The sequence below is a fragment of the Eutrigla gurnardus genome (assembly GCF_963514095.1).
Source record: "Eutrigla gurnardus genome assembly, chromosome: 6".
NCBI lineage: Eukaryota > Metazoa > Chordata > Actinopteri > Perciformes > Triglidae > Eutrigla > Eutrigla gurnardus.
In genome coordinates this window covers 27023211-27041554 of record NC_139920.1, presented here as the reverse complement: position 1 = coordinate 27041554, position 18344 = coordinate 27023211, and the positions used below count along the sequence as shown (strand labels likewise).

Here is an 18344-nt window from a genome sequence, read left to right as displayed (position 1 = left end):
GATGTTTATTTTCTCATTTCACATTCATCCTGTGATGTCACCCTGAGCTTTGCCACGAAAACAGAACCTCAGACTCTGTGAGAGGATTGGAAAGTGAATGCATGAATGACATATGTGAATAAAAATATGTTTGTTAACTATTCCTCAAATTAACAGCAGTACATTATGTAATCATGACACAAAGACGTGTGAAACGATGGTAACGGACAATAAAAATAATTATTAAAAGCACTTTTACACAAAGAAAATAATCAAAACTTTCAAATAGTTTCTTTGCTTTTGACACAAACTTTTTCACTTTTCAAGTAACATTTGCACGTTAGTTTCCACACACTCTTCACGGTTCACACTACAGTGCCATTGGATATTTACCAACACATTACAATACCACCAAAACTAAAAACATGTATCCCAATAACTCCACTAAAAAATAATCTGTTACAGTAAGATGCTCAATGTGGCACAACCTCCAATAAATAATAAGCACTATGTCTGACATGCAAATACTAACATATGAAGTATGCACACTTAAAAAAAAAGGATTTGGCCAAGGTGAACAGACAAAAATAGTGACCAAAAATCAGTATGTCTATGACCTACACTGCAGAAGCATTTAAACAGTCTCCATCTTGATGCTGTGAGGATTCAAACCAGGAAGAAGAGCAGCCACGCTGCACGTGAAGACTGTCTGACACTACTCATGTCTGCAGGGGTGGGCTGCACTGCCTCGCCCTCTAATGCTGGATCAGCCCTGCGGTCCGGTCTTCTCTGAGGGACCTAGACAGACACGTGATGTATCTGTTGGAAGGGGAGGGGGGGAGCAGAGAAGACGCATCTCCTCTATGGCTCTGTATGCAGATGGGCTGGTAAAGCAATCTCACAGCTCCGCCAGGTCTCTCCATCATCCTGTCCCTCCTCCTAGGGGAGAAAGAAGTTGATCCGCTGGGGTATGGACTTGCATCCCTGGGCCGAGAACAGTCTCTCCTCTTTGGGGACGTACAGCATCGCCTTCGCCACCTCGTCCAGCGTCGCCTCGTCCGTCTCCAGGCCGCGTGCCGCGTAGGCGTCCCGCGCACACAGCTTGACGTGGCGGTACTCCAGAGGCAGGAACGGCACGAAGAAGTCGATCAGATGGCCGGACATCAGCTCGCTCTGAGCGAACCCACCTGGGAAAAACAACCATGCTTAGAAGAACCAGGCAATTAAAGCGCCACCTGTGCTTTCACTAAGCTATATGTAGTTAATTATCTTCAGGTCAATTAGAACAGTTGAGTAACTTTGGCTCTCAGCCATCATCCCAAGCACACATGTATGTAGTAACACAGTTATTCCCTTTCAGCCCAGGGTGAAAAGCCAGAGAGCTGAAGTAAATGATTAAATACTGCTACTGCAATTAAACTCCAGAGAGAAGCGCAAAGCCAGCGCTGCAGCGTACCATGAGACTCCATGGTTTCAGCTCGTAGCCGATGCTCCAAGTCCTCCATACCGATGTCCTCTCGATTTTGACCCGAGTGCCAGAAGTCCAGCGCTACATCGTTGATTGTAGCGCCACCGATATTACTGTAAAGAAAAATATAATATTCATAGTGAGGTTTTCAGAAGGAGATCCTGAAATAAAACCAAGAATTGAGCCCAGAATGGACAAATCAAACACTGGTCCTGAGAGGGACAAATGGATTTCCTCCAAAAGCAAATGTTAAGCCAAGTTTGTAAAATATGATTTGAAATATAGGCTATTTAACATGTGGTTAACATAGTGTTGTAGAGATCCCAGGGCTCTCCTAAAGCATTTCTATATTTGACCTAACAGATTGTCCAATCTGTTAGGAAATCAGACATGAGTAATTGAAAACATGAAAAATCCATAAAGAGGGCTAATGGAAACGCAGTGAAGAACATCCTGCATGCGAGATGTGCTGCCGGAGTAATACATTTTCGGTTTCTGACCCAGCTTCAGCAGACAGGAAGTGCCCGATATATGAAGCCAACCTGAGAAAGAGGAAGATGGCTCTCCGGTAGCTGACGCCGTCTACGTTGTCGTAGTGATCCATGTAGGGTTTGATGGCGTCGATGAGGCCCGGGTGAAGCTTCTCAGCCTCGTCGAAGATGAACAGGGTCTGAGGGCAGCGCAGCACCATGTCCCGGATGGCCTCTCTCAGCTGGCCCTGGACGCACACAGGAGACCAAACGACAGCGCTGAAAATCACTCACATCTCTACATCGAGAGGAAAAGACTACATTGTTTTTTTAAAACTTTGAATCCGACACAAGTTCAAGTGAAACTGGAATAACTTTGAGGTGAAATTTCATATCGATTTAAAGTAATTATACTATCTGAAAGCAGCATCTGCTATCATTATAAAAATGTGACCTCTAAAAACAGTTTTTTTTAATAATAACTAACAATCTAAATATAATTTATCAGGGAGACTTTGTCACATTACATAGCAGAATCCTCCACACATGCAGACGTTGCAGATTTTGATAGTATTAGGGTTTAAAGGTCACCCTGCGTACTACACACTAAATTAAATAAAGGATTCATTTGTCTATATACACTGTGTCAACATCATTTTGAAATCTTATGCGGTGAATGCGTTCCCCGTGACCTGCTTGGACCGGCACCAGGTTCCAAAAAGCCAAGCGTACTATTTGAATCATCGGTTCAAGCCGCGACGGTTATCACTGATGAACTGATGTTGCAACACACAGACTAAACATAAGACTAAGCAAGCAAAAGGGTCCCGAAAGCACTGCCAGCGTGTCTCTGGAACAGGACGTCTATACCTTGTACGTGTCCACCAGTCTGGCGTGGGGGAAGTGGAACGGGGCGATGAACAGCCGGACACACTCGCTCTTGACCCCGTCGCGATAGAGGTTATCGGCGATGATCCGGGCCACGAAGTTCTTGCCGGTGCCAGACCAGCCGTGGAAGGACAGCGTCAGCGGCTTGTTGGACTCCGGGTTGCTGATGAAACCCTGGATGGCTTTCAGAACCACCGACTGAGCCAGGTGCTGACCGTGGAGCTTCGTCTGAAGGTCCCTCGCCAAACCTGCAAGCATGCACACAAAGAGAGTAGTTAACAATGGCACTAACAGATAATGATGCTGGGGTATTCAATCCAAATTTGGATGAAGACTCATGTTTTTTCATCTATACCAGTGATGTTCTGTATGAACATCTTGGCATATTTCTACAGTAAAGCAGAGATGCTGGTGTTAACACTAATGTTACAACTTAAGTCACTGTGAGACAGTTTGGGAAAATGAGAGCAAGTGACTTAAATATTAACTATAGCTGATTAACAGCTAATAAATGGAATTACATTTGCCAACCAAATATGGAGGAAACATCTTCACCTACCTCTTCCTCTCAGTATGGAAAACAATCTCTAACACAATTAAACCTATTAATTGTCAACCTGACAAATACACTACAAATCAAGTCTCACCTCCAATTGAATAGACCAGTTACAACTTGCTGTATGGACATGGCATGCATTTAAAATATATATATATATATATATATATATATATATATATATATATATATATATATATATATATATATATATTATATATATATAAATCATTAAATAAAAATGTAAACAACATGGGCAGCATGCACTAGACTAGATTTGTACTACAATTCTACAATTGTAAATATATATATATATAAAAATTATATATATTTTTTCTTTATTTTTTATATATATATAATTCTTTTTTTTATTATTATTATTATTTTTACAATTGTATGTAAACGACATCTAGTCTAGTGCATTTTTATTTAAATGTGTTATTTTTATTTTTAAGAAGACGTCTATTACAATGAAGAGAAATGCCAAAGTGTACATTTATAACTACAATAAAACAGGCAGAAACATGAATCCCCCTCTGATACGGTACATGCTGTGCTACTAACCATATGAATTAAACATAAATGATATTACAGCACGGATACCTGTGATGTTGTTGGTCATCCTGCAGTCTCCGGACTCGCAGCACTGGCCCAGGCTACAGTACCACCGGTACAGCAGGCTCATGTAGTCCTGAGGAAACCCTGCCAACACGTCCCTGGTAGGAACTGCTAACACCAAGACAGCCACTCAGTAACCCACAAACACGAGCCGTGCTACACACACACACGGAGGGCTAATGCTACGGCCGTGGCTCCACAGCCCGCCTTACCTTGCTGGGTAGCATCGTCCTGGTTGGGCTGACACTCCCCCTCCCATATATTGCAATAAATATAATTGAAGTAGTAAGAAGACACGTTGGAGATGCTGTCAAGGTAGTCGGCCTCTGCGGACAGAGCGCAGAGCACGGGCAGCAGCCAGCGCACCAACATCGGGGAACAGGACGGTCCGAGGCGGCCAAAGCTGAAACACCGGGTCCCGGTTCCTCTCCGGTTCACTGAGACCTGGCCGTCTGCACCGTTAGACGGGGGGTATCATCCCCCTCTTCCCCATTGTAGCGAAAGGAGGGACGAGCTCCCCGTTTGACTAGATGATGCGCATGCGCACCCTTAGCCCCGCCCTTTTAAGGGAACCACCACCACCACTTCCTGCTTTGTGGTTTAATCGGCACTTCACATCCCCAGGAACGGAAGATCCCTTCATATTAGATTATTCTAGATATCCCACAACTTTATTCTCCTTGGATTAAATTTTATACAGTTTCCCGTTCATCTATATGGTTTAAATGCCCCATATTATGCAGTTTATTCCTTCAAAGTATAATTTCCAAATCTAAATGGATGAACATAGACAAAAACGCACTGAATTTCTTTTAAGATTTTATTGTTAGAATACATCAACATTGATTCTTGATATTCAAGGGTCGTCCACAGGCTCAGGTCACCAGCCTAAAGGAGAAGCCAAGATTATAAAGTATTAATTTCACATTTTAGAAACTCAATTAGACACCATCCTCCAACTGATTTCTGGTCATTATGCAAGTTATCAAATTAAGACTGCTATATACTTTAGTAGTATTGAGGAAATCAAGATTTCTCATTAAAATGGAGCACAAAATGCCAACAGATGTTTACGGACCAGGCTGCCTCAGAATAAATGGAACGGTATGGAGTATAATCAAGGGAATTCATCTGGCAGAATCTTTTCATCACAGGTAGCGTGGAAAGTTGGCACCCACAGCAACTTTTATGCATCTGTAGCAATAACTTAAATTTGAGGAATTGCATACTGACCAGAAAATGCACATTTGTATTGAGAAAGCATAGTTTTAATTTTTCTAAATTACCAGCAGGCTTTTTCATACTCACTTGAGTAAACCGAGTCTGTTCATGCTTGCTCCTTTGGGCCAGAGGATTTCAGATGCATCCTTAAGGGGGGGGGGAAACAGATTTCTCATTAAAATAAAGCACAGGAAACACCAACAGATGTTTATGGATGATGCAGCCTCAGAATAAATGGAACGGTATGGAGTATAATCAAGGGAATTCATCTGGCAGAATCTTTTCATCACAGGTAGCGTGGAAAGTTAATGGCACCCACAGAACAACCTTTATTGGAAACATGTTTGCTGACCAATAGAGATTGTAATATGGGGCACTTTAGTCTAGTTGGAGTTAAAATGCTTACCACTGTCAGTCGGTCATCTCCAGCACCTTCCTGGAGAAACGTGAAAGAAACAACCTTATTAAAAGTCAATGACTGACTGATTTAAAGATTTAAACCACTGGGTTACTCAGTAACAGATTTGATCCACATTAAAGTTCAGGTCAGACATTTGTTAAAGCATCACTGAACCCCCATGTCATTTTGCATTTTGTGAGGGGATTTGCATTTTTCACCTGAACTCAAAGCATCTTCCTCGTTCCAAGCAGCCTCCAGAGTCTTTGATAACCTGAGAACAGAGGACAGCGTAAATCAAACATGCACACTAACTGTAAGGATGAATCGTTTGCACACCGACCAGGTCAGCTAGAGCTAATTTAATAGACTTCATGGTAAAGTCAGTCTTCATTAAATCATCACAGGTCAGTGTAATGAGGGAGATCACATAAGGGTTTACTATAACAGCAACCATGATCCAACTAATGTACAGCACTGTCAGACCCAGATGAGCCTGTGCTCGACAAGTCTATTTCACACTCACCATGTTCATCTGTGCAGCTGGTCTGATCCCATTCAACCTGCAAGGAGATCATATTTTCATGTAAGTTAATGTTAATTAAAATTGAAGGTCTTTTATTAAAAACTATTCAGATCAGAATTAATGCTAAATGTCCTCAACTGGATCAGAGACCTGATTCACAATCATCACATCTGATTCATGTCAGTTGCACAACCAGTCTGAGAAGATACTTACACATGGTGTTGAAGAGTCTCCAATAGTGAGGTTTTACACATCTGGAGGGGAGAAGAACCGTGTTATTATAGTTTAAAATTTTATAAAAAAGGTCCATGTACCAGTTGAATTTAATACATCAGATAGGAGCGAAAGACAATGCTAGTTAATCTTCATGGTTCATCAGCTGAACTATAAGATCATCATTGTATCAATGCATCATGGGTACTTTTCACAGGATGCATCAACATGTCATTGCAGGTTAAACACAAGCCTAGCATTAGTTAAGGCCCCGTTTCTTTTAGGTGGCCCTGGTATCGTCTATGGCCGACACTAGATGATGCATAATTACATCAGTTTACCCCGCCATGACATCAAAATGGCTGCTGTGAAAAGGGTACATTGAGCCTTTTTAACTCACCTTTGCGTCACCTTTTCTACTGCCAGACAGTCATGGTCCTGGAAAAAGAGGAACAATTTTGAGAAATAGTGTAGAAATCAAGTGGCTTCACTCCTCATTGAGGCCGACGCATCAGATAGGAGCGAAAGACAATGCTAGTTAATCGTCATCGTTAATCTGCTGAACTATAAGTTCATCATTGTATCGGACCAGTTTCACATTTTAAGACTAAAGCACAAAAATTAAACTCACCTGTAACCGATGTCGAGTACATTCAGACCAGATCCAAGAACAGAGGACAACCTGCAGGTCAAAAACACCAGTCAGTAAAAGCACATGTTGATTAACACAATGCATTTATTAATGGCACTGCATCAGTAAAAAGTTGTCTTTCACTCTTATTCAGAGAGATTCCCAATGTTTTTTCAAACATGATCATCATTGACAGTTTGTCGTTTGGAGGAGAACGCCATGTAAAACTACAATTACCTGCTCTGGATGTCACCGGATATCCGTGAACGTCACATCAATGAAAGGAAGCACACCTGTAAGAACAAGAATAAAATGAGCGGTCATAATCATCTCAAAACATGTAGGCATCAACATGTTAGTGCCTCAGAGATTCAACTGGTGGGTTGGAGAGTATCGTCATCCATCTTGTCAAGAGTAGCAAATAAATGTCATCATAGCAGCACGAGGAGAATGTGCAGATTAAAAAGGCAGACTGATGCTTCTCTTGGTGTGCCAAAGTGTAGCGAGCTAGTGTGTGGCTCAAATTTGAGTATGCACAGACTCAGCTTTTTTTTTTTTTTTTTTTACATACTTGAAGGATAAAAGCAAAAGTGTGACTTATTGAAAATTACACATTTGATTTAATTTAGCCTCTGCTCTTCCAAAATGAAGATTAAGTGGCATGTGCATGATGAAAGCAATATCATTAAAACCCAATGGGACTGCAGATGAAAATTAGCCTGCATGGCTAAATCTGGCACATGTACATGCGACTTTGTTTCTCTTGTTAATTTATGTGCATTGTCCCTTTTAAATAAAGCTTAAAATAGTCACATTGCATCAGTGGACACCAAGAGAAGCATTAATCCATATGCCGTTTAAAAGTAAAACTGGGCCGTACCTCCTTCACTCCCACTGTTGCTTCATGTTCCTTAACGTCCCATAGACCTGTGGATACACATGTTTTAGTACCATACTGGTTGTGTTTCCACAGAAAAGCATCTTAACTAAGAAGTCTCAGCAAAAAAAGTTCTCAGAAATCACATCTGTCCACTACTCTTATTAGACATCACTGACTTCCAGTTAGGATTCGTTTAAAATAAGCCCAACGTCTTACCTGTATGGTACACACACGGGGTCAGTCAACGCCTGGAAACTTCATTTTCAACCTGGAGAAAAAAAAGATTGCAATAAAAAGTTAAACACTGATTGGTGAAACGCACGTGGCAAATCAAGTAAACATGCTTTTTTAATTCAATCACTTCCGCTTGCTTACCGTCTTCGCGCCACGTTGGTTTTGCGTCGATCCTGTCGAAAGGCCTGCAATTAAGATTAAACATTTTCATATTAGTTTAAAAATATGCATCTACAACTACATACAGGATGCAATATCGCAGTAGGTTAACTTGTAAGTCTAAACTGCCATTACAGATCCCTCCATACTGTCCACGCAGCAGCGAGCAGGCCGGGCCTAGCTAACCTAGACCCAGACCCGAACTCGTTTCTAGCCTCCATGCAGTCAGAAATGTTGGCATTCTTCACTTTAAATCAGATGTCCCTACCAACATATGTCTCATCATATAGTCATGGGAAGGCTGCAGCGAGGGATCTCTTAACCAAAGGATTAGCTAGGCTGCTAACTAGCATCTCAACATGCGCAGTGAGGCACGTGGTGAAGGCCTAACGGGCCAGTTCACATTTATTCCCCCAAAGGAAATGTTTAAGCTATAAAGACAGTAAAGGTTCATAAGAATGAACATTAAAATAAAAGTCTCCACGACTAAAGTAGAGTAGAAGAGACTAAACACACGAGTAGACACTCACCATCTGTCGTAAGGAGGAGCGGAGGAAGAATGAGACTGAGCTATGGGCGCGGACGCATTTTATAGGGGGATTTCGCGCTGGCTGATGGGAAAAAAAACCTCACAGTTCAACGGATAGCGCCCCTGCTGGCCCTTTACGCAATTGAAATATACTGTATATTTCATATACATTAAAAAAGGTTATATTTATTGTTTTATGTGTATGTTATATTTATTATTATTATTATTATTATTATTATTATTATTATTATTATTATTATATGTATTTATTATGTTGTATTAAGTTTTATTTTTGAACTAACTCACTGTTTCTGGCTTTTTAATCATGTCTTGCCAATTTCCTCAGTGAATGTAGTACCGGTAGTTTGCTCCATGTCCATGAAAACTTGGCAAACTCAATCTGCTCAGGAAGGTTTATTTTTCTTAGTCAGGGTAAATTTAGTACAAACTAAACATTTATTACACGATGCATTGTGAAATTGAACAAAATTAGCACTTAAATAAAAACGTTCGATTAGAAATGTAATCCCTGTTTACTGAATTTTGTGCTGAATCTAATGTGACACAAATTATTATTCTGATGTCTGGACTGTATATCGATGTATTGATTTGATCTTACTGCTTACTCACAAAGGCTAGATGTACAAACAAGACCCCCAGGTTCACTTTGTGTCCATTTTGGTGACTTAATTAACTACAAAATATCAACTGTGGTCCTTATTATTAGCCAATCATCTCCTGCCCATGAGATGGACCAGAGTCAATCGGGTTTTACTGAAGTTTTTACAGTGTTTACATGGTGCACAATCACAAATACACATTTTGTGTTTAATCAAATGACTGTAAACTAATTGGCACCAGTTAATAATATCCCAGCATATAGTACGTGTTGGTTTCTGTTTGACTAATAAAGCTGTCATGTATATTTTTTACCTCTCCGAAGCTCGTCACCATGATTTGAGCAATGAGATGCTCATCTGAAATAACCATGACAATATCTCACAGGAATAAACTCATGGAGATTTAATATTATGCATCAATAAACAGGGAAAGTTGATACAATCAATGGTTATGATCAAAATGAAATAAAAAATACATTTTGATTGCTCTCTATCAGGCGATACTGAGTGATACTGAAATGTATGGCAAGGCCTCAATTCAATATAATTTCCAAAGACATAACACGGAGCGGGAGAAAAAAAAAAAAAGAAGTAAAAATGAACAACTTCAGCTCGGACACTTAATTTCACGTGGCTTATTTCTAAAAGCAGTTTGGTTTGCTTTGGAGGAGGATTAAATTCAACAGCTGCAACTACAGGCATCAATATACTTCCATACAAACAGCACCAGAAAAACGTTTGCCTTTGTAGATCCTTTCACCAGATTCATTGATCCTCAGATTTTCAGTATTTAAATCGACCAGATTCAACTGTGTTGCGAGCTCGCTCTGGCACTGAGAAATATTTCAGGTGAAAAGGGTTTTATTTCTCCATTTCCTCCAAATATCACTGCATTTAGATCAAATCTATGTAGCTGTAAATAAGAGAATGAATGTTGGTTTAGGGAAGCGGAGGTGTACAGTCGGATAAATATTGCCCTCTATGTGGTTATCTTGAAAAACATTGGACAAAAAGAAAATTGAGTTTACAAGAAAACACAACCGGTAGAACAATCTGGAAACAGGCGATGTGTGGGAACAAAAACATGTTTATAGACTCAGTTCTAGCCTTGCGTCCTCATCATGAACCAGCAATCCACAAAGACAAAAAAAGAAAATGTAAACAATCATTTGTTCATAGATGCCTTCAGGTAACTAGGAGACATTGTCAGAGGGTTGTTTGTTCTCTGCCCAGATGAGATAAAGTCCCTTTAGCCTTTTAATCTAAACCTATTTGGCATAATGGACACCCACGTTTGTCCTTTGACAGGCAATGTCAATGATCTCTATATTGCATATATTCCACAAATCCATCACCGACTCTCTCGATCAGCGAGTTCAGATGCTATGGCTTATGTAGGGCTTTTTGCTTATGAACGGTGTGAAGGACCAAATAGGCGGCAAAGATAACTTGAAATGGGAACGTAACACGAAAAAAAAAAGGGTAAATGGAATGATTCCTATAGATGTAAAGCCATCAACTTCATATCCTCAAATATTTTTTACAATATTGCCAGAAAGAAAAATAAACAAAAGGAGCATTTAAAAAAAAAAAAAAAAGAAAAGGAAAAAAAAAAAGAATATATATTTATATATCCATCATATGTATATCTATATATAAACAACAGTTACAACTAGTTGCAGGCAAGCGGAGAATGTCTCCCCCCGCCCCTTTAAGATCCATCCCTCCACCGTTATAAGGCTGTCAGACTCTCGGGAGGGGGCAGCAGCTTTCTTTCCTCAGATACACCAGATTCCCTGAGATGTAGAGCGCTGTTTTATTTGTCAAGGTTTATTTGATTCGAACACCATCAACCACACAACCCTTGCCCCCACCCCCCCCCACCCCCGCCCAAAAAAAATAAAAAAATAATTTGTGTCGGGAAACGAGTGCTGCTCCGGCTCATCCTGGGGAGCCGGCGAAGGGTGCGTTTGTGAAGCCGGAGGGCAGAGTTGAAAGACCAGTCGACCCTCCTCCACTCTGTGCTGCCGAGTCTCGTGTTGGCGGTGGGTTGGGGTGGCGATGGAAGTGACGCTGCCCAAATACGGAGGGGAGCTTTTTCTTACTAGATTTCGTCTTACATCTTAGATGCTTTTCCATTGGATTTCATTCATTCATTTCCATATTGTTGTTTTACAGTCAAATGCAAAGCCGTGTACATATTCAATCATCAGTCATTCCAAGGCTTGGAAAAGAAGTGTTTTCTCTGCAAAAGAGTTCTTATGAAGACTCTGTTGTGTGTGCATTTTCTTATGCATATGTGTGGAGTTGTGTGTGTTATCGGTGTGCGTCGTCTTCTCACTGCCTCTGAGTGGCTAATCTCTTTAATAGAGGCTCATCGTAGACCCAGCACTCCCCGTCCTCGTGGAATAGCTGCAAAACACACAAGCAAGAACGATATTTACACACAAGGATTTGAGCACATCCTAAAATAACTGCACATTTCTAACGCTGATCTTTCAAAACAGTGAAATTCTAGGTGTTGAATTTCATGTATGGAGTGATTATCACACAGCGTTCATGTGCTTTCTGGTAGATGAGGTCTCACCCTGGTCTCCCACTGCTGCTCGTTCTCCTTCCTCTCCCTGGCCTCGGCTCTCTGCTTCTCTTCCAGACTGTGTTTGGCTTCCGTTGCCATGTCAATGTCTCTGAGCTTCAGGTTCAACGTCACGTCTCTCCACAATCTGGTGAATTAAAGGGGGGGGGAACATCTGAAATGAAGGACTTTGTTCCCGGATCCTCAACAGATCACCCATGACCAGTTTAATTTCTCACCTTCGAGACTCATAGTCAAGCTGGTCTTCCAGCTTCCTCACTTTCTTCTTAATGATGCCTATCCTCCTAGTGTCTATGAACACTGTGTTCTCCTGGAAACACACACAAAAAAACACAGATTCATGTATTAATGCATTTATTTACTGATAAACTCTCTTTTAGTAGTTATTCCCCAGGGTAGTGAGGGTCTACTTTGTTTCATTTCAACTGATGAATGATGACTAACACCCAATAAAATGGGGGGTGTAGGTAGATATAAGAAAGACTCACTCCGGTTGCCCACTTTGCATACATCACTCCGTTCCATTCTCCTTCAATGGAGCAGAAAGACTTCTTATCATTAGGTGGACTGAAAGAGAGAACAAAAAGGTCAGACTCTTTTATCCATAGTCTGTTGATGAATTGTATTGCGTAACCGTTTTCCTCTTACAAGATCTCAGCGGTGATCCTGTGCTTCTTCCCTCCGTAGAAGGGTTTGGTGTGGAACACGATGTTAGCGCTGTAGCCCGACTTGGAGCAGGAGATGTTGCATTCCCCTCCCAGCTCCACCCACGGCACGGTGAGAATCGACCTGGGCAGGAAAACCGGGGTCAGGTTAGTGACGTTAACGACGTGTGTGGCGACGTGGACACGGGAGGGAACGGAGCAACACGCACCTGCCATATCCGTTAGGGAAGGTGAGGATGTAATGTTCATCATGCTCCAAACACGACACACAACCTGAAACAACGCCAGCAAATCAGTATCACAACTGCATGATGTTGTGACAGTGTAAAGATAAAGGAGTAATCATATTTTCCATACCTTGGCCAATGTTGTGGACGCCTATGGACATGCCTAAGAACTTGGACTTTGTCCAGATGTGGGCGTTGAACTGGATCTTCTTATTTAAACATTCTGCGTAGAATGCAGAAACTGCAGGAAGACGAAAGGAAATGTAGGAAAATGGAAATCTATTAAATGTATATTTTCAACATTGAGGCATGCACATTCAAGATGTGATCATTAACATTTATTTTGGTTGTTTTTAATCATCATTTTCAGTCATAGTTTTTAATTGCTGCGTCACTGTGTCACTTCCTGTCTGTCGTGGTTGTTTGCCTATTTTTGTTTTATTGTTTTTGTCGATGCCTGCATGTGAATTAAATGTGGCTAGAAGTCCTATAAACACACACTGCATCGGTTGCACGTTATTTTAATGTAACAATGCCAACATGTCAAATAAATCAACAAAATAAAGGGTTGGACACTCACTGGGCGGGTGGTGAGAGACCTGCTCTGCCACAAAACAAACACTGTTGGATGAAGACCACGGTACTGGACCCTCTGATACCGTCTCCTGGAGGGGGGGAGGGGCATATTTGGATACAAAGTGGTCACTTTTCACATATTGATATACAATAAATAGCATAAATATGAATTTTAGTAAGAAAATGTAAAAGTTGTGTCACTTGCAACATTTATCTGAAGGGAAATATTCAAAAAGCTAAAGCAGAAAAGATTTTATTCACACAATCCCAAGAGGTGAAGACCCAACAACAGCTGTGTGCTCGTCTCACCGTGACTGGGGAAGGCTCCTCCGTTTCACTGGGAAGATCCCAGTGGCAGTAGAAGACTTCTCCCAGGATTGGGTTGTAAGGTTTCTTGGCCACCGAACCTTTCCTCCCTGCATGGAAAGCCGACAGGTACCACTTCACCACGTGGACCATGCGGTCCCGGGCCTCCGCCTGCTCAGCGATACTAGTGAAACAGACACAAATTATTTTTACCAATTCTGAATTTATATTTAAATCTGCGTGATAGAATAACCTGCACTTATGAGAGACCATTACCTTACAAACACGTCGGGATGTGCAAAGAAGTCGGCGTACATTTCTAACAAAGATCTCCTCTCAAGGATGAAGGTGGGCAGGACCACCTGTGGACCAGAACGAAGGAGGAAAGCTGTAAAACTGTGGCTGTGTGGGTTGTTCAAAAGAAGACAGCTTTCACAGATGATGAAAGGGAGGAAAAAGATAAAAAAAACACTGTTGTGAGAGCCAGAGTCACAACTCATCTGCTAGTGAGGGGTGTTTACCTTCGTCAGGTCCATGCCCAATCGGACTTGAGAGAGAAGGTGCATGATGACGCTCTTGTGCTCCTCCACAGACTCGCCCTCACCATCATCATCGCGGTCATCGTGGCTGTCAAAGGGGTCTGAAGACAACGGCAGAGGACAACACTCACATGGCTGTAGTAACACTGGGTCCCCTGTAGAGGGATCTAGACCACCTCTAGAGCTCCATCTGAATGTTAAACGCTGTTGTCGTAAAACGTGTGTGTGTTTTCCCTTTTTTTACCTGCATCTGTGGTGCCGTTGGACATGGACGAGTTCAGGGACTCGGTGGTGTCCGGTCGTTTCAATGCTGTCGCTTCATTATCATGAGGTGAGGCAGCTTGAGGCCCTGAGGGACTGAGGGGGAAATAGAGGGAGTGGAAAAAGAGACAGGAAGGAAGCGAGGAATAAAGAGATAAAGTTTGAGGAGGAATTCATTTCACAAGACTTGGTTTTTATTTGCACCAAGTATATCTGACTGGCTGTCTTTGGGGAATTTATCTCGTCGCTGGAAGGCAGTTTCCAGACTTTGCTGCTGCAGTAAGTCCTTCTTTTTCCCCCTAGCGTTGGTAAATTCGTCGTGCTCTTTAGCGTGACGCGTCTTCAAATGTTTCATTAAGTTGCTGGTGTATTGAAATTTGCAACACTCGTGCCACCCCTCGAAACTGAGTCTTTGCATACGTTGCATGTGGCCGTCTTACTGGTGGGAACCTCCACTGTGAAGTACTGCCAAACCGCCGACATGATGCGCTAACATTAGCTCCTTTTAACAGGTGTCAGGTGATCAATTCTTCTTCACCCTCTTAAACAGCAGCTGCTGATGGCAGAACAGCACAACTGTTTTAAGAGAAGAAGAACTGTGTCAAAGCTAACGGAGCTAACCAGTAAATAAATTACTATTTCTTACAAATGACGTGGTATTGGATCGGTGCCTGGACTCCAGTACTCGCCAGCATTTTCGGCAGTATTGGAGGCATTTCCTATACTGGTATCGGAACAACTCTAATGCAGTGTCGGTTGCCAGGGGGTGACGTGGTTCTGTACTCACTCTATGCAGTGTTTGGGGGAAGTGCTGCTCTGGTAGAACTCGTCGGCGTCGTAGAACTCGTCCTCGCTGGACGAATAGGAGAAGTCTGGCACCGAGTGCGAGGGGAGGGGGATGTGAGTCGGGGAGGCGACGCCGCTGCTGGGGCCTGATGGGCCACTCCCTGAATGAAAAAAATATATATAATAATTCCCAACATCCTGTGTCATGTCAGCACTCTCGAAGATGTTTCATTTTCTTTTTATGGATCAAATTGGAGCTGCTTTTTTTTATTCATGCAGCTCGTGGTCAAATCAACATTATGTCGACTAAAGCACTGGTTTTTGATCCGCGTCCAGCTGGCTGTGTAAAGTAACACGAAGCCGTCTTTAACATAGTGATGGCTTCCTCTGCAGAGCGTATCGACAGAGACGCAGCCTGCCTCCTGAGTGCACAGCGCAGCGTTTTAATACAGCTGCCTCAGCACAGAAGACAAACAGGCAGGAATGTCTGCTTTTCTACGGAGCTTTTTCATTTAATATGTTGTTTGACACTGCACTCAGGGCCGAGTAGCGCAGTAATAATTCATGTTATTATTACTTTTGCTCTGATGGTTGAATTCTTAATACATTAGCCTCATGTTGCCTGTAAGTTAAAGGCTCTAATGATAAATAATAACATTCTGGAAGGAGCCACACTGTTTTTTTTAATGCAACTTTTGCAAAGATTTAAATAAATAAATAAATACAGAAAGCCGAGACAAGATAAGATGTTGATTCTTGCCCTTGGAAATATTAGTTGAGGAAACAATGGTGAAGATAATATGTCGAATAATGAACCTTAACATTTAAACTAATGTGGATGAAAAATCCTCTCAGTTCTGGACATTTGAACATCTTCATTTGCTAATGAAGATCATGTGATATGATTGAAAACAACAAACCAGCTAAAGAATTAACTTTAAATTAATTAATAAATAAACTTTACGTTTTGTTTAGACCAAAGCAGGAAAATAACTGCGGCTCCTAATATTAAATTCGTCTTGTAATCACTAGAGGATATGCGTGAACTCTCACCTGTGCTGTTGGGAGTTGGAGTCTGCAGACTGCCCATCACCGTGACGACGGGACCAACGGGTAACGAGGAGGGGCGTTGGTCTGATTTACACACCTGAGAAGCGTCTTTAGCAAAAAAGAAAGTAGATGGTTCAGCATCGAAGCCGGATCACATTAAAAACAGCAGCCTGGAATCCAGGAAGGCTGACAAAATGATTTGAGATGCTGCAGACAGAAGCTTCAGCTGTGAGGGGATTACAGTCTATTAAGAAACCCAAATTAGAACGGCCTAATTTGCATGGTTAATTATCCCAGCAGTCTAGTCATAGTCATTTGACAGAAATAGCTCAACACTTCAAGTCTAAATCGTGACGTGCCATTCAATGTAGTCAATTATTACATCAGCATGACTGTTATATTTTACACAATTACACTGAATGACAAAACAGAACATCATCCATGCATTCAGCTTCAGAGAGAACTATGCATGAAAAAATAAATATCATGGTTATGTTGGATAACATGTGATTGGACTCTACTGTAGATCCTCAACAGTAAGGAATTCAACTTCTATGGATTCACTTTGAAACAGAATATTTTTATCAAAACATTTATTTATGAAAACCCTGAATAATATATTGTCATCAAACTTTCTTTAATACCAAAGAGAAACATTAGGATTCAAAACATGACTCAATATTGACCCGTTATTATCTTTTCTCTTAGATTAAATTGCCCCCTAAAAAAAGAAAAAAGCCATTTCTCAGCAAACACTTCAGACAAAAAGAGACAAAATCAATTGTGTTAGATTGAGCTGGTCTGTCAGTTTACAGTGTGACCACCAGGGGGAGCTACCTCTCTGGAAGCAGTTGGGGCTGTGAAGCCTCTGAGGCCATGCACACATGTAAATATGTATAAGACACGGTGAGAATGCAGATGTCTGGTACCTGTGGGTAGTGTGGTCTGTGTTGGCATCGTGCCGTCGGCTACAGGATTGTCCAGAGGAGGTTGGAAGATCCCATCCACTGGGTTTATGGTGCTCTGGAGGAAACGAACACAAACAAAAACAACAACACCGCGTCACACACTCGATGCAACCACAGCAAACCCACGTCACTGCCTGCTTGCTAAGCTGAAATGTTGTCTAACAGACAATAAACCTCGAGATTAAAATCAAACACCGGAAAAGAGTGATTAGCCCCAGGTTTATTATTTTAATATCCAGGTACAACATCTATACCGGTTTCCTTCTACGTCAAGCCAGACGTCAATGTAAACTCGACTTCTTGGCACCGATTTCACAGCCTACGTATTAGTTTTATATATATATTATAATTTATAATATTTAAGAACAGTGCAATGAAATATATACGTCACCCAGCCAGGGCGGATCAATTTCCTTCCACTTCATTTCCTGGAAAGACCGTTTCCAGGTTTCATTATCTAAATCAATATGAAACCAACGACTGCTTAAAAAACCAAACGCCAGCAGCTTTACACAATAACCAACGGTGCCTCTGGACCTCTGAGCAAACGCTCCTTTCTAGAAAGGAATGAATTAAGTCCACTGGGCCGCAGACTAAATCCGTAACGTGTTTTTTACTCTCCGGCTTCTGATTTCCCTGTGGCGACAAACCAGCAGGGATGTTTTTATTATGCGGTGGCCTGTCCTCATCAGTGCAACCATAACAATCACGTGCACATTTGAATGCAGGCAGAAAACACACATGGATGTGCGAAAGCGTAAAAAGCAGCCTGTTGGCTCGGTGTAAAGGGGTCACTGGCACCAATGATCCAACTGACAGGAACACGGATGACAACACGAGCTAAATCAAAACCACATCGACCCCCAAACATTTACCCTCAGGGCTCTTAGTGGCACTGACATTAGATTCAGTAAATTAAATGTTATCCTTTCACTCAAACCTGACCTGAAATCTGTGATTTATTTATTTTAGGGGGAAGTT

General features: G+C 41.6%; 2 protein-coding genes and 1 long non-coding RNA gene across 6 annotated transcripts in view; all 3 read right to left on the bottom strand.

The window, feature by feature from the left end:
• Positions 1 to 59: 59 nt before the first annotated feature.
• Positions 60 to 4474, bottom strand: tor3a (torsin family 3, member A). The gene is made up of 6 exons (XM_084011183.1): positions 4192 to 4474; positions 3965 to 4087; positions 2788 to 3053; positions 1990 to 2165; positions 1436 to 1560; positions 60 to 1166 (listed from the first exon to the last, which is right to left on the bottom strand). The coding sequence occupies exons 1-6, from the start codon at positions 4349 to 4351 to the stop codon at positions 919 to 921; spliced, it is 1098 nt and encodes a 365-aa protein (XP_083867309.1). The 5' UTR covers positions 4352 to 4474; the 3' UTR covers positions 60 to 918.
• A 311-nt stretch (positions 4475 to 4785) lies between these two features.
• Positions 4786 to 8798, bottom strand: LOC311014511. The gene is made up of 13 exons (XR_014597272.1): positions 8771 to 8798; positions 8223 to 8266; positions 8064 to 8115; positions 7848 to 7894; positions 7205 to 7260; positions 6968 to 7018; positions 6737 to 6774; positions 6337 to 6377; positions 6124 to 6160; positions 5819 to 5871; positions 5607 to 5636; positions 5288 to 5346; positions 4786 to 4867 (listed from the first exon to the last, which is right to left on the bottom strand). It is a non-coding gene; the product is annotated as an uncharacterized lncRNA (long non-coding RNA).
• Positions 8799 to 9779: 981 nt separating this feature from the next.
• The window catches only part of osbpl9 (oxysterol binding protein-like 9), a 29177-nt gene continuing 20612 nt past the window's right edge, over positions 9780 to 18344 (bottom strand). For all 4 annotated transcript variants that reach the window (XM_084011982.1, XM_084011983.1, XM_084011984.1 and 1 more), the window contains 15 exons: positions 17325 to 17418; positions 16399 to 16503; positions 15347 to 15506; positions 14543 to 14655; positions 14281 to 14399; positions 14036 to 14121; positions 13763 to 13943; positions 13458 to 13542; positions 13008 to 13118; positions 12860 to 12923; positions 12634 to 12774; positions 12474 to 12552; positions 12204 to 12295; positions 11977 to 12112; positions 9780 to 11801 (listed from right to left, as the gene is read on the bottom strand). In XM_084011982.1, the coding sequence (XP_083868108.1) occupies positions 11727 to 11801; positions 11977 to 12112; positions 12204 to 12295; positions 12474 to 12552; positions 12634 to 12774; positions 12860 to 12923; positions 13008 to 13118; positions 13458 to 13542; positions 13763 to 13943; positions 14036 to 14121; positions 14281 to 14399; positions 14543 to 14655; positions 15347 to 15506; positions 16399 to 16503; positions 17325 to 17418 (1641 nt within the window). In that variant the 3' untranslated portion in view covers positions 9780 to 11726. The remainder of the gene's footprint in view (positions 11802 to 11976; positions 12113 to 12203; positions 12296 to 12473; positions 12553 to 12633; positions 12775 to 12859; positions 12924 to 13007; positions 13119 to 13457; positions 13543 to 13762; positions 13944 to 14035; positions 14122 to 14280; positions 14400 to 14542; positions 14656 to 15346; positions 15507 to 16398; positions 16504 to 17324; positions 17419 to 18344) is intronic.